We start from the raw sequence: 15,099 nt of genomic DNA, 5'->3' as shown, positions 1-15,099 counted from the left end.
ATAAAATCTGATTTATTCCAATTGAAACCAATTGAAATTTAAATTGAAACCAATAGAAAATTCCAGCTGGGGTACCATTAACTTTGGCAAGAATGTTAGAAATTACAGTACACACATGGACTTTGCAGGTTTTTCCACAGAGGAGCATCGAAGGTATTTTTACATGGGGCGAGGGGGTCAAATGAGGCATATTTTCCCCTAAAAGAAAACAGAAAAGAAAACACTCCTTCAGTTTGAAGTTATCATGTTCCTACAATGCCCCTATAACACTGGTAAAAAAATAAAAATAAAAATGGGATAAACTTTTCCAACTGTTTTAGACTAATTTCAGTGTGCTGATTCCAAATCTGATCTCAGATTTGCTCTATCACATCTCATTTGTATGCTATTGCCAAATCCCATTTTCATTGATTTTACCCGGAATTGACCGGTGGTCACTTATGATTACAAGTTGTTGCTAGTCAGTGAGTGCTTTAGTGATAAAAGATGTCGTTGTATTTGTAGGATAGTGTGTTTATAATATGATTTTATGTAGACATCAACATTTATGTCATATTTTTCATCTGCAGGTCGTGATCTAACAATGGCTACAACATCCGGAAGAAGTACTTGCCGTAATGACGCAGATATCTTCTGCTACATCTGTGGCAGCATCACTTTGAGGGATCAAAGGTGCAACATCAATACCTTTGTCAAGAAGGTGTATCTTGCCTACTTTAAGGTACGACTGGGGACCAAGACAAAAATTGGGCTCCCCACAAAGTGTGCAAGACCTGTGTTGAAACTTTGCGATCATGGTCTAAAGGAAAGAATGCTAAGCTGAAGTTTGGTGTGCCAATGGTTTGGAGAGAACCAACAAACCATTTGGATGACTGCTACTTCTGCCTTGTCAATGTAAACGGTTTGAATAAGACGAACAAACACCACTTACAATACCCAGATATCCCATCTGCCAGACGACCAGTTGAACACTAAGAGGAAATACCTGTGTCTGTATTTACTGACCTACCAGAGATTGATGTTGAAACCCTCACTTCACCTGCTTCTACAGATGATGAGGATGATGATCTGACCGAATATACGCCATCTGTTGCAGATTCTGATAAAATTTCTCTGTTTAGTCAGCCTGAATTGAATGATCTGGTAAGAGATTTGTATTTGCCAAAGCAGTCTGCTGAAGTGTTGGCTTCCAGGCTGAAAGAGAAAGGACTACTCAGACCTGGCACTAGAGTCTCCTTTTATCGAAACAGAGAAGCAGCACTGCGAAAGTACTTCCATTCAGATGGTCAACTTGTTTATTGTAATGATGTTGAAGGGCTTCTTCTGAATATGGGACTGCCTGCATATGATATGATTCAAGTGAATGGAGACTTTTTATTGACAGTAGTAAACAGAGTTTGAAATGTGTGTTACTGCACAACATAAATATATGGTTCAATCCCAATAGGACACTCTGTACGAATGAAAGAAGAGTATGCAAACATCAAGACAATTCTGGATAGATTGGAATATCATGTTCATGGATGGGTAATTTGTGTTGATTTGAAAATGGTTAATTTTCTGCTGGGGCAGCAAGGAGGTCACACCAAATACCCTTGTTTCCTGTGCTACTGGGACAGTAGGGCTACATTAGAACACTGGGTTAAAGGGACCTGGCCAGCAAGAATCAGTTTGACGCCTGGTGACACGAACATCAAGAATGAGCCTTTGGTTGATAGGAATAAAATTGTATTTCCCCCAGTGCACATAAAACTTGGATTAATGAAGCAATTCGTCAAAGCTCTTGATCACACTGGAGACTGCTTCAGCTATATATGTTCAACATTTTCAAGTGTTAGTGCCTAGAAGAAAAAGGCAGGAATATTTGTCAGCCCTCAGATAAGAACACTCATCAGGGATCCACACTTTGTTACAACAATGACTGCGGCAGAGGCTAGGGCTTGGAATGCATTCTCTGATGTGGTGCGGAATTTCCTTGGGAACAGGAAAGCGGACAACTATGAAGAGATTGTAGAGGAGATGCTCTTGAGTTTCCAAGCACTTGGATGTAGGGTGAGCACCAAGGTTCACTACTTACATAGTCACTTGGCCGACTTTCCCGAGAACTTGGGTCATTTGAGCAAAGAGCATTTATATGCAGTCACAACTGTGCTACGGCTCATTAAATGTTTGTTTCGTTATTATTGTATATTGTATCTTATCTTATTCTCATCTGTATGTCTGTTTAGCTCTTTGTATATGATCATAAATGTGCTGTTTTTATTGAAAATGCAATATTTGATATCTCAAAAACCTGATGTGATAGTGACCACCGGTCAATTCCGGGTAAAATCAATGAAAATGGGATTTGCCAATAGCATACAAATGAGATGTGATAGAGCAAATCTGAGATCAGATTTGGAATCAGCACCCCAAAGTTATCTTAAAACCATTGGAAAACCTTATGCCAGAAAATGTGTGTTGACCAGTGTAATAATTAACATAAATTATTGTGACTAAAATTGAATTAAATGTGTAAAATATAGAACTTTAGACTGATTGATTTTGAAGGGGGCATGGTACCTCTTGCTTTTTCCTTCTCGATGTCCATGAGTACACACACACACACACACACATACACACACAATGAAAGATATTGCCAGTATTATTCACAATGTCGATGTCATATTTTTTAAATAGTATGAAGTTTTTGTCACAATATGTGAACTATTGTACATTTAGACATTGTACTTCACCACATTGACGAGGACAACTCGTACATGTCCAAGGATTACGTGATGAGTGTGATCTAATACTTCTGCTGCCTCTCACCCCTTAGTCATTCACCTTCTTGTATGTCCAGCAATAGATAGAATATAATCTTTCAACTTGGGTATACTTTCTGTTGCACAGAATATATGAGAACACTTCTATTGCAAATCCTGCTTGGTACCCTTACTAAGAGTTGTACTTCTTATTACTGTTATTTAATGTCATTTTCACAGATACAATTTTTTTTAATTCAGCTAGAACTATAAAGGTTTACATTAACTAGGAATGTCACGTGCCCTTCTATTTGAATTTCTTCTCCTTGATGAATTTCTATTTGCATTCCTTATTTGTGCTTTTCTTCTTAAAGGATGTCCTTTGGCATAGGGTTTGTTTCCATTTGTCTGCAGAAAGTAGATTCCTCTCGCACTGAAAGAATAAAAGAAACAAAACAAGAACAATAAAGAACTACAACCCATTTTTTTCTTAATACATATTTTATACAAGTATTTTGGTTACATATTCATTACAATAAATTGTTATAAGCTCAAATCATAGGGAAAGTATGGCCCTAAAGTTGGATACCCTATTCATTTGTTCTATGTAACATCTTAATGTTACAGATGGAATTAACACACCCCAAAGTAGCAAACTTTTACTATCTCCAAATAACATTTATTTTACAGAGAAAATTAAGACAAACATTAGATTTATTTTGTACTCGAAATTTTGTATTTCCATGTTGTGAATTATGATACTTTTTTCCGATTAATTTTGAAGACTCGCTGGCTCATTCACTGAGGATATGGCATCTGGGACGGAGATGGTAGTGTGTCAAGTGCGTCACTTCTTTGTTTCATTCATATTCAAAGTTCACCAACAGAATAAAAAAATAAAAAAAAACTGGTCCTTACAGTTTGTTTTCATCTCAAAGATATTCCTGTTTGAACTGTGTCATTGTTGTCCTTCATATGTTTCGTAAATCGTTTTTTTATAAGTGACATTATCTGTTAAAGTTCTAGGATTAATCAAAATGTTAGCAGCACAGAGAGAGCACTATGGGGCCCCTACACCTTGAAACACCCCCTCCCCCTGCACCACAGTGGTAGCAAGGGTGGCCGCTACACCACTGGTTGTGAGTACAAAAAAAATACACTATAAAAAAATTACTTATCTTTGCTTGTTATGAAGGGATGTGACTGTCTTTTTCAAGTAAGGGCAGTATATTCCTTACCCAAGTAACCAAAGTGGTTGGCCCAATGTTGGGCCAACATACTGAAAGGTAAGAACATACCATTGGGCAATGGTAATTTTGGCCATGGTTCCAACTTTGGCTCAACATGTGGTTTTAACGTTGGGTCAACATGTAGTTTTAAATTGGGCCAACATACTGAAAACTAAAGAACACATAGGTTTGTGTTCGTATTTATATATAATTTATTGTGAGGCTAAATGTAAAACAATACTACAAATTATTCATATGGTATCATTGTTTTCGAAGTACATTCAAGTGGTAGCGCAAAAAGCTATCTACAGTTTATTTAGTTTCCACCTTTCATGGTATTTAGTCTGTGCATAACATTGTTTAACCACCTTCTCAAGAATATCTGTAAGAGTGTTCTTGTTCTGCTACAGCAAAAGAGACAAACGATAAGGATTTAGGTCACTTTTCTATGATCACATCTTTCATCCATGGTGGCTGACAAAGGACTGGTGAGTGACTACAAGTTAAAAATAGCTTCTATTTTCATTAAAAAATATTATATTTCGAGTATGTGCTGTGACTGAAATATTCGAAAAGAAACACTGTTACATGTCTTTAATTTTACACTCTAGAATTTATAGCATACTCTTGAAAGTTGTTTTAACATGAGAAAGTTGTTTTGAAAACTGATTTGGACTCGCTTTTCCGTGGTTGGGCAAATGTCGGTAACCACCGTTGGTTTAATGTAAGACCAATGTCAATTTGCCAACCAGGTAAAAACAACCATTCCCACATAAAAACTCATGTTGGCCCAACAGTTGTGAATACTTGGGTAGCCAGCCTTACCCTCCATCCTTGTGTGCTATCCAACTAGGCTTACGAACTATGGAACTGAGAATGAGAGCCATTCTCCAAGAGAGATTTGCAAAGAGCAATACAAAATAGAACGTAATAAATTGTTTTCTGTCCCTTTGATGGAATCTTTGTGTGTGTGTGTGTGTGTGTGTGAATGTGCTGTTGTTGGAACATATACAAAAACGTTGTTGGAACTTTTTGAACTTCTGGAATACCACTAACAATATGCCCAACCTTAATCTGTTTGAAATTTTGGCCAGTAGTAGGCAAATGGGTTCCTTTCTTTCATGTTGTCTCTTTGTTTACGTCTCAGATTCATAATTTCAAATCAAAAGCAATATTCACTAAATAGATGAATTAGTGCACTTTCTTTTTACCACAAACCACAGAAAAATTTAGGGACCATACAAAGGATGGTAGGCTATGCCCCACTCCCCAAACCCTCTTGACCAGATATCAATGAATTAAGTTACATTCTATAATAAAACTAATCAGAATGGCTGGTAGGACAACAAATAAGGAAGAGTGTGTTAAATTAGAATAAATGTTAAGAAAGAGATGCAAACATAGAAAGTTGCTATAAATTTAAGTTTGGAAGACCATAATTTCTGTTGAATGTTAAATATCAGAATGTACTATAATTATTATGGTAACCAATCTCTATTATTAGCTTTTACTCTCATTTTCTAATTGTCATTAATTTTCCATCCTTAGTTCATATTCCCCGACATCTCATTGCCTCATTTGTGTTAATTGTTTATGGTAGATTTATATATTAACATCATAAGCAGATTAATTTGAATTAGTGGTTTTACCTTGTTGGACAATCTTCTCCCATGATAATGTAGTCACGTTCATTATTTGATTCACACCAACCCAGTAAGTAGTAGACCAGATTTGGACAAGGAGCTGCCCAAAATCCATCCCGTGAGACAATTGACTCAACAAAATATGGGGTCACTTTTGTATGATCACAAGTTAATGTCTCTGAAAGAAAGAAAAATCAATATCTGAAGTGGCATTGTGATTAAATATTTTATATCAATTTCGTGTGTATCTGGCACAAAGCCTTATAGCTCTATAAAATATGTAGCGAACTGACCTATTTTGAAAGGATCAAAGTGGCAAAATTAGCATTAAATATGGAAATATCACAAATATGAAATGCATGTGCTTTTCATATTTTCATGTGCTTGCATGCTTTGTGTATTAACTCCTCTTCTTAAGATGGAATGAATCCTTAGAGATAACTTATACATCAAAATTTAACCATCTTAAGAGTTTGATGGGAGGCTGTGACTACATAGCTTATAATATGGAAATGAAAAAAAACAGGAAGAAATTACATGTTGCATTATTGAGACCGGGAAGGCAAAGTACATAATGGAGAAAAATGTAAAATAGGAAGTTAAAAATTAGGATTCCACACTATTTGTAAAATGTGCAAGCCATATTGAGATTGGTTTTGTTTTCAACTGGCAAGGTTGACGCTGTGGTACTGTAACTGCCAAAATAGATAAATCAGTGTGTGCTCAGTCTCTATCATCAAGGAAAAATAACTTACTGTAAAGCCCTCCAGAACACCCTGGCTGCCCAGTTCCTCCATTGACATAGAAGTCCACGTGGCCATTCGGTCCAATTTGACCTAGAACTCCAGCACCAGTGTGAATCACATCCACAAACAATGCATCCGTTGGATCCAGATCAAGTGAGGTGTTTGATCCCATGTAGAAAATTATGGTAGGGTCTAGACCTAGAAGTTAATATAGCATTTTATACTGATTTCATAAATATATGATTGAATGTGTAACACTAATATCTCATCTCATCAGTAAATTAGAGATGTGTTTGGTGTTAGGCTTACCAACTTTAAAGAATAAAATTCTGGGAGATTTCTTTAAAGCCTTGAAGCCTTTAGATTAAAATGTCCTGGAAGACTAATGTCCTGAATATCAGCTGTTATCCGTTTGTAGGTTTTCTACTGTTAATACAAAATTGAATCAACCTGATCAAAACAATCCAGCAACCACAATTTACAAGTAAACAAAACAAAGCCAATATACAGATACACAGACTCTTCTGAAGGTGTAATACTATATTAAAATTATTCAAAATGAAATACCATGAAGATATTTTAAAATTATAATAATACTAAATTTCATCATTCCGGGAGATAACAAAGTTTGTCTAGACTGAGAAAATGAGATCGATTCTGGAGGGGGGGATTACATTCTGCTCCAGTCGCACTAGGAATGCAAGAGTCGAATGAGAAGTATGGCTGGAGGCCTTATCCTAATTCACCCATACCTAATTTGCATCCCTACCATACATAGCTGGGATTTCAGTTCTGTAAATTGGATTCAGAACTTCAGTTTGATAATATGTGGAGTTAATTAAGACCTTATTGGCAACATGGTGAAATAGGTGTATCCTGAATCATGAATTCTTGCATTCTGAGTACCATGTCTGAAAATGTTTTTCACCCTTTGGATGGTAGTTAATTGCAGTCACTTAGAAAGACATTTATGCTTTATCCAAAGTCACCACAAATTTTCATCTTTCTCCTGCCAGATAATTTTCATGCATTTACCTCCTACAGTTTTAATTTATGTTCATAATTTGCATGCAATTGTTTGTTGTGTGGCTGGATTACTTTGACCTTTCTCACTATAGTTGAGTCATTGTATCAACTGGTGTGCAATCACAGCACAGAAAAGTAATTTTGACAAAATCCTGTTTCTCTGCTGGCTGCTTTGGGGAGGAGAGATATAAATCTTGCTGATTCTTGCCCAAGCAGTAGGCCTATTGCTAATTGGTTGTTTGACCGCAAGTTCGTTCATATAGGTAAACGTGGCAACAGAGGGTCACTGCCATAAAGGTGGTCCCCGCACAGGCTGAAAGGGCACCTCCACTGTAATTGCATGCAGAGGATATGCCTGTTTCTTTCATTTTGGAGTCAATCCCACAGAGGCCTTTCCCATTTTATTCAGCACACTGCTAATAACTTTCTCTGATATGGAAAAAATTCACTTCCTGCACATGTCTATGACAGCAGAATAGTAATAGTTTGTGTAGGATAGGGCATCAATGTGGCTTTCAAAAAATGGTTCAATTTGCTTTGCCATAGTTGCAAATGCACAAATGTAAGAACTGGGCAGACATACTGGCAACTGGCTCATATATCCTCCAAGTTGACCTTGGTAGTGTCACAATGACACTTGTAATTTGTTACCGAAAATTGGAAACAATCCCCTCTATAACTTTTGTCAGCTAGTACCACCCAAGTTAATGACAATGCAAATGCAATCATGCTTACAGTGTAATTCAACACAAAATTAATTTGTCTTCTACTCTTCCAAATTTTGTGGTGCTGTGAATCCTTGTGTGTAAAGTGTAATGCCTATCGCTTTGAACACTTTTGTATAATTTATATAAATTATTCACAAAAATAATGTTCACTGTAGTAAGCTTTATAAAATTATTTATTTATTTAAGCAGTTAGTAGTAAGTAGTAGCATTATTGTATTATACTGCTGAAAAATAGCATGCAGCAGTTTCATATATAATAGAAAAATAACATATACATTCAAAAGTACACAAGAAAAATACAATGAACTTCTATATACTAAAGTATACTAAGAACACAAATTACAATGGAATAATAATACCAGTTCTATTAATTATATCATTATAATACAATTATACAAAGATTCACGTTAAATTGGTAAAATTATACATTTTAATTGATAAAAAAAAAGTCATTACCGTCCAACAGATTGTAGTAGTATTGTGATAAAAGATACAGGAGGGAAATCAGCAGCGGCGTATACTGTGGGTCATCTAGGTAATCCCAGATGACCCCGCTGTATTTCTTTTTTTTTTATTAAAAAAAAATATATATATATACATTTCTTCGCAATATTCTTCCAAACCAATTTCGATGCATACATTTGTTTGCTTCCAGCGCGCGAATGCTTCCAACCGTTTGCAGCTGAATGTCCGGGAACCTTTCTCCAGCCCGTGGAATGACTTCAGGGAATCTCACCCTGACGTCATTCCTCCCACTTCCCTTACAACCCTTGGCGAGGAGGGAGGAGAGAGGAAAGAGGGGGAGGAAACACTGCTTCTCAGGCGCCGTGATTCCGTGCCCAGGGTAACCTCCTTCTTGTGAGAGTCCACCGGTCGCACTCTCAACCTTTAGAGTCTTTTCCGTTCCCTCCGCTGAACTAGGGAAAACATACCCGGTAGAGTGCGAAGAACAGGAAATTGAATAACATGGGCAAACCAATTCTACACTAATTTTCACTCTACATTTGCTTCTGTCTTGCTGATTTCTGTTACTTGAACATAAATTTATCAAAAGGAAAAAGCTTAAATATTGAAATTGAAGCAAACTAAATTAAAATTCAATTAAAGCACCTATATGCTGACTCCCCCCATCCTTGTATTTACAAAAAATAGTGATTGTTTCTCCTCTCTAATCTTCACAAGCAGCGAGAATACTTCTTTCACGAACTGCATATTTTTTAAAGGGAAAGATATCAAAAATAAATCATATATATATATATTGTAACGACCCTGTTTGGTCGCCATTTAATTCTTATTAGACCTTGCGTGGTCACTATATTATTTTTAATCTGATGAAAGAGTTAAGCGGAATGTCCCTGCGAGGCGTACGCTTTTAGTTTAAATGTATTCAGTAAACGTTAACGGTTCCACCTCTACGTTTACGAGCTTCACTCATTATTAGACCCTGCGTGGTCGCTATATTCTTTTTAATGTTATCAATTATTGTCATTTACATCGTTCAACGTGTTGTTTAGAATAGCAGAGTCCTGCGAGGCTCATTATTAATTATATTATCTGAATGCACACAGTTTTAGTTTATATTGTCACGTGCATCTAGTGATTTTCCCACTAGTGATTTCTCAATGTCAAAACCTTGATATTTCTCAGTACGAAGGTTGCAATATGTAAAAAAAATGGGTTAGCAACGCGTACTTGTAGTAAAAATTTTCACCACCCATGCGCCACCGCGAGTATAAAACCCAGCGCAGCGAGACCGGAGCTCAGTTGGCTCCCGGATGTCAACTGGCAAACATCTTGGGAAAAACCGGCCATCCAGCCAGAAGCCTAGCAGCCATCCCAGAAGGAAGGAAGGAGGAAGAAAGAAGAAGAAGAGCCTAGCAGCAACCTAACTACCCGGTCTAGGTGCCAGGTTCTACCTGCCTGGCTTGTCTAGGAGCACCTAGACCTCCTTCCTAACCTGCCGCCCTTTTTCAGGAGACACCGGTCGGCTTGCCGATTCCTAGCTAACGCTGGGGGTGTCGCGGCATCCTTAAATCCTTTACCCTGCGCCCGCTTGTCGGAGGTGCCGGCTGGCTACGGCCAGTTCCTAGCTTTGGTTGGGGGCACCGCGCACATACTACTTTCTCTTACAGGGGAGCCCGTGACGTCAGCAGAGAACAGCGCCCTAAATAAAATTAGGTCCCTATACTCCCCCTGGCGCCTCACTGCGAGGAATAAATTGAATGGTCCCTTTCCCCCTTTTGAATCCAGAAGTGGTGAATGCACGTGTATGGTAAATGTAAATGCACTTGAGTGATAAGGGTTAAAGACTAGTGTGCTAACAGACTTTCTTACGATAAGTTTATAATAAACATATATATACATATAAAGCTGTTGTTCACGTTTTACCCAGCAAGCCCTGAGATATCTAGAATCTGTGTTCAACGACTGGTAAGAAGTTAGCATTTATGGGTAGACTTTTGCCGTCCTCCTAATTGAAGTGTTTAGAGTGTGGTGGGACGTTGCAAAAGAATTTGGCGCCCAACGTGGGGCCCAGTAGCGTACGCAGGATTTCATCAAGGGGGGTGTTATTTCAAAAACTTTTTTCCAAATTCACATTACCATTGTTTTATTATACTTTAATTAAATAATAATAATCACAATTAATTAATAATACTTATAATTAATTAATTATCTAAATTAGTACTAATAATACTACTAATACCACTACTACTACTATTAAGTAGTAGAGATCTACATAAATCTAGTAAAAAAGGTGAAAAGGTAAAGTGCTCCCCTGTGCATAGCACCACGCCATGAAGGCGTATAGGGGGTGTGGGGGTAACGCCCCACACTTTCTTGATCAGGTCGTGATTGGGGATGATGTGATCAGCATCACGTCCCTGACCGCCTTTACCCCCCAGGGTTTCCCCCAGGTACCCATGTTATTCGACGCTGTTTTAGTATAGTATTTATGAAAACATTAGAACGAAATTACTTTCTACTCATTCGATTTTTATCAAATCCTGGGAGCATTTTTTGGTTTCTTTGTTACGAAATAATTGTCTGGTCAACGAGGTGAGACATTTCAAGGGTGAAGAAGATCCATAAATACAAGGAAATATATTAAAATAAATTGAAATAATCAAAGTATGGAACTCATCCAAGGAGCAGCGGTGATCTGGTCGGTAGAGGGTCTGACAAGTGATAATCAAGCGGGAGATCCGGATTCGATTCCCGAAATTGGTTGGAATTTTTCCGGCTTCTTCCCCGCATAAATGTCCCCGATAATTCACACCTGCATTGTCTCGCTGTTCTTACCAACAAAACATTTTACAATAGTTAAGCTTATTGTCGTTTCAATAATTGTCTAGTCAACAAGGTGAGACATTTTAAAGAGAGACATTCAAACGTGCTGCGGTAAACAATACAATGGGAAGGCGAACTGGTGACTGTATTCTTGTCCGCCTAGCCTTTGTCTATACATTAGCCTCTTACAACGAACCAAGAACTTTATTTTGTTAATTCTCGTTGTTCACACAAAAAAAATACATGTTCGTTGAACACTATAGCGTACGAACAGGGGTGGCCGATGGTGTTCCAGCCCCTACCGAAATTTTGAGGAAATCAGAATTTTCAAATAAAAATCCCTTAAGAACTTTAAAAAATCAAAATGTGTAAATGCGAAACCTCTTTTAAAGTGAATCCCGATGACCATTTTTGTCTTTGAACACAATTTTAATAGACTGAAAAGATCCAAAAATACGAAATATTTTATTATGCATCCTGCCCTCCAAAACGAAGTTATGTGCTATCCACATTTACTATTCCAGTCCCTCCCGAAAAAAAAAAACTGCGTACGGCAGTGTATTGAACATTGTTGCAACTGAGATACAAAACAACTTTTTTTTTCTCTTTTAAATCATAGTTACCCTAACCTAACCTCATAAACTCGTGTTTATTTTCAAGGCATCACTGAAAGACACGTGTGTTTGGAATGCTGTGCTTTTCTCCATGCTGCATGGAAATAATAATTCAAATATTATTATTATTAGTAGTAGTAGTAGTAGAAGTAGTAATAGTAATAGTAATATTATTGTCCCAGATCTTTGACTGTGAAAAATTGGCCATTTAATTTTTTTCCACAGCATTTTTCATATTTCACAAGCTCAAGGGGGGGGTTTAAACCCCGTAACCCCCCCCCCCTTGCGTACGCCACTGGTGGGGCCCGACAGAACAGTGCAATTAAGTGAAGCCAACCGAACCGTGCATTAAAAGGACTGTCCAGTGAAAGTGAAAGTGTGGACTGTTTAAACATGGACCAAGAATTTACTGGTATGAACCTGAGAAGTAGAGGGAGGAAGACCATGGATTCAGAGTCTGGATATGGTTGCTGTGAAGAACTGGGAGAAGAGGCAGCACATTTCCAGTGTTGCCAGTGCCAACGCCAAATTCACTGGAGCTGTGATGGAAAAGATGTGGCTACCTTCCCTGCTGTAGGAGTTAAATGCCAGACGTGTGAATCTGCTCCGCAGACCCAGGTAGCAGAGACCGCAATACAAGAACCAAGTGCGCTGACCAAGCCTCCATCAGACCATTGGTTATTGGAATGGCTGACGAAAGATAGGGAAGACAGAAAGAAGGAGAGACTTGAAGAAGAAATACGGCGAGAGAAAGAGAGACTTGAAGAAGAAATACACCGAGAGAAAGAGAGACTTGAAGACGAAGAGCGCAGAAAGAAGGAGAAACAGGAGGAAGAGAAAGTACGCAAAAGAGAGGCAGTTCAGGCTGAAAAGCTGAGAAAAAAGGAACTGATAGATCTTAGATCCCTAATAGAGTTTCATGAAGAGAAAAGAGAGCTAGAGAAACGAGAGATTGAAGAGAAGAGAGAGCTAGAAAGAAGAGAAATTGAGGAGAAGAGGGAAAAAGACTTTGAAACTCTCCGAGCTTTAATTGAGAGCCTAGAGGAAATAAGAAAGAAAGAAAAAGAGGAAGAAGAAGCCAAAAGACGGAGAGAAAAAGAGGAAGAAGAAGCCAAAAGACGGAGAGAAAAAGAGGAAGAAGAAGAGAAGCGTAGGAATGAACTGCAAGCCCTCTTTGCCCAGCAGAGGACTGACATAGAAGGTCTTAAGGCCGGAGTAGAAAATATTCAAATTACTTCTCAGCAAGATATAGCAAAGGTTGAGGAGAGAGTAAAAGAGGTACTTCAGGAAAGACTGGAACCATTATCTCAGTGGCGCGGACAAGTAGAGATTACAGTGGAGTCCATTGAGAAAGCTGTCCAAAACTTGGGTGACAAGACCGAATCCATCGAGAAAGTAGTGCAGGAACAGAAGGAAGTGATGGAGTCAATAACCTCAACTCTGAGGAAGGACGTAGAGCAGGCAGCTGAAGAGAAGGTGAATTCTCTTAGGGTAGAGACAAGGAAGCTTGAAGTATCTCTGCGAAGAGAAATGCAAGATCAGACAGGAACATTTGTTCAGAGGGTAAGCGAACTTCAGGTTCAGTTCCAAAGATTGATTGTGCAGCCAGAACCCACTCCAGATGTTCATTCCAGCCCATTAACTCCGGATAGAGATCTGAATCCGGATGCTACTCCTTATGAGCCCCCCAGGTTAGCTGAGAAACCTCTATTCGCTGCCAACAGAATGAAGGCTGACGGAAGAAAGAGGCCTCGGTACGATGATACTTCAGATGGATCGCCACCTAGAAGAAGGCCAGATTTTAAGATGCCTAGAATGGCGGATATCGCCCACATTCCTAAATTTAAAGGCGACATTGAAGCTCAGTCAGCTGAAAAATATCTTCGGGAGCTCAACGTCAGCTTTGATCTTATGCAGGTACCCGAACATTATAGGCTAGAGTTGCTTCCTAGAGTCTTCACTGATAAAGCTGAACACTGGCTGGCAGGAAATATTGATAGTTTCGTGAATTATGCTGACTTTTGCGCCAGGTTCAAAGAAGAATTCGCTTCTGAGAAGGCTAGACAATGGCAGCTAACAGCTGTGAGAAACAGGAGATATTCCAGACTTGTCCACGAAAGTATGGAGAGCTTTGCCTGGAGCGTTTATGCGGCCTATAGAAACCTGAGTGATAACTTTAATGAGGGAGAAGTACTTAATTTGATCATCGGGCAACTTCCATATAGAATGCGAAACCTTTGTTTAGCACATGCGCCCAGAACGGTAGATGACCTAACTCATTTCCTCAAGGATTTTGAAATCTATGATGAGCCAGATGCATGGAGGAACAAAGATGAACCAAAGGGAAAAGAACAGAATCCCTCAAGGAACTATAAAGTCCGGAACATAGAAACGATGTCAGAAAGTAATTATCAGCGCCCTCAACGTTTCACTAATGAAAGAAGAGGCAGGCGTGATTTTAGAAGAAACTCTTTCCGACCTTACCAAAACCAAAGATGTAGATCTCCTGACCCAAGAAGGATCCGTGAGGGTAGAAGTAGCCCTAGTCCTCCGAGACGATGATTTACGGCTGAGCAGAATGAGATTTGCGGACCTCCATCTCCTAGACAAAACATTACATCGGAGCAGGAGGAGGCCGTAGAAACAGCGCGGGAGTTTCATCAAAATCAAAGGTCCCAGTCTAGCCAGACAAACTAGGACCTTGTCTAAATGCTTCGTTCCTGTTTAGGCAAGGGACTTCGATGGAGCGGCCCAAATTAATAGATAAAGATGTCCAAGAGTTACTAGTAAATTTCCAGCTAACAGAAACTGAAGATACCATTTTACAAAAGGAATTGAAGTCTGCAAGGGAATCCAAAATTAGATACAGATCTGCAGTGGTGCAAGCTAAATTAATGGACTTCACAGTAACCTATTTGATTGGTACTGGAAGTGAATGCTCGATCCTTAATTATTCAATCTGGACTAAGTTAGTTGATAAGATACCTGGCATACAGATCCAGAAAGTTCCAGGGGTGCGATTGGTAGATTTCTCTGGAAGTCATAAGAAGCGTGTCATCGGAAGTAGACGTGTGGGACTGG

General features: G+C 38.6%; 1 protein-coding gene across 1 annotated transcript in view; it reads right to left on the bottom strand.

Moving 5' to 3' along the window:
• Positions 1–442: 442 nt before the first annotated feature.
• Positions 443–15,099, bottom strand: part of LOC145987912 (inactive pancreatic lipase-related protein 1-like) — a 109,527-nt gene continuing 94,870 nt past the window's right edge. Inside the window, exons 5-7 of the mRNA XM_083122721.1 lie at positions 6,372–6,560; positions 5,623–5,794; positions 443–3,177 (exon numbers count right to left, since the gene is read on the bottom strand). Of these exons, the coding sequence (XP_082978847.1) occupies positions 3,027–3,177; positions 5,623–5,794; positions 6,372–6,560 (512 nt within the window). The 3' untranslated portion in view covers positions 443–3,026. The remainder of the gene's footprint in view (positions 3,178–5,622; positions 5,795–6,371; positions 6,561–15,099) is intronic.

This window comes from Lepisma saccharinum, chromosome 5, assembly GCF_977018435.1.
Source record: "Lepisma saccharinum chromosome 5, izLepSacc3.1, whole genome shotgun sequence".
NCBI classification, from domain to species: domain Eukaryota; kingdom Metazoa; phylum Arthropoda; class Insecta; order Zygentoma; family Lepismatidae; genus Lepisma; species Lepisma saccharinum.
Note: the sequence above shows the minus strand (reverse complement) of the source record. Positions and strands in the feature narration are given on the sequence as shown.